The sequence below is a fragment of the Aptenodytes forsteri genome, unplaced genomic scaffold (genome assembly GCF_000699145.1).
Source record: "Aptenodytes forsteri isolate BGI_AS27 unplaced genomic scaffold, ASM69914v1 C13040825, whole genome shotgun sequence".
Taxonomy (NCBI): Eukaryota; Metazoa; Chordata; class Aves; order Sphenisciformes; family Spheniscidae; genus Aptenodytes; species Aptenodytes forsteri.
In genome coordinates this window covers 1-514 of record NW_008801609.1, presented here as the reverse complement: position 1 = coordinate 514, position 514 = coordinate 1, and the positions used below count along the sequence as shown (strand labels likewise).

At 63.8% G+C, this 514-nt stretch overlaps 1 protein-coding gene across 1 annotated transcript; it reads right to left on the bottom strand.

The window, feature by feature from the left end:
- Window positions 1–15: 15 nt before the first annotated feature.
- Window positions 16–484, bottom strand: LOC103907129 (transmembrane protein 161A-like; the record flags this gene model as incomplete). The annotated part of the gene is made up of 2 exons (XM_009289233.2): window positions 392–484; window positions 16–218 (listed from the first exon to the last, which is right to left on the bottom strand). Coding segments are annotated over exons 1-2 (285 nt in total), but the record flags the coding sequence as incomplete, so codon positions are not given.
- Window positions 485–514: the final 30 nt, after the last annotated feature.

The window sequence follows — 514 nt, the reverse complement described above, 5'->3', positions numbered from 1 at the left end:
ATCGGCAGCCTGGACCTGGCGGGTGGCAGCAATCACCCCCCAAAAGCCAGCAGAAGGATACACGGAGAAGACAACCGTCAGCAGGCACCAGAGCACCCCGATGTTCGTCTCCTTCTGGGGGTCCACCAGGCAGTAGTAGCCCTCAGTGAAGACGTACACGGCGGTGGAGTAGATGGCAAAATCCACGAACCACTGGTACTCCAGGAAATAACGCAGCACTGGTGTGACAGAGGGACACGTCACCGCTCTGTGGGGACCTGCGTGGGGTCCCGGGCATGGCTGAGGGTCCCGGGTCCAGGGCGATGCCCGGTGCCAGGACGCCTGGGTCCTGCGTGCAGAGGGAGCAGTGGGTGCACGGGAAGGGTGCTGGAGCTGAGGCTGTGGGGGTTACCGAGAGCATCCACGGCGGTGATGGGGCTGGTGTCCAGGCGGAGGTCGATATCCCGGGGCACAGAGAGGGGCTTGTCATCCATCACGCCGTTCATCCTCCTGCAAGGGAAACCCGGGCTCGGGA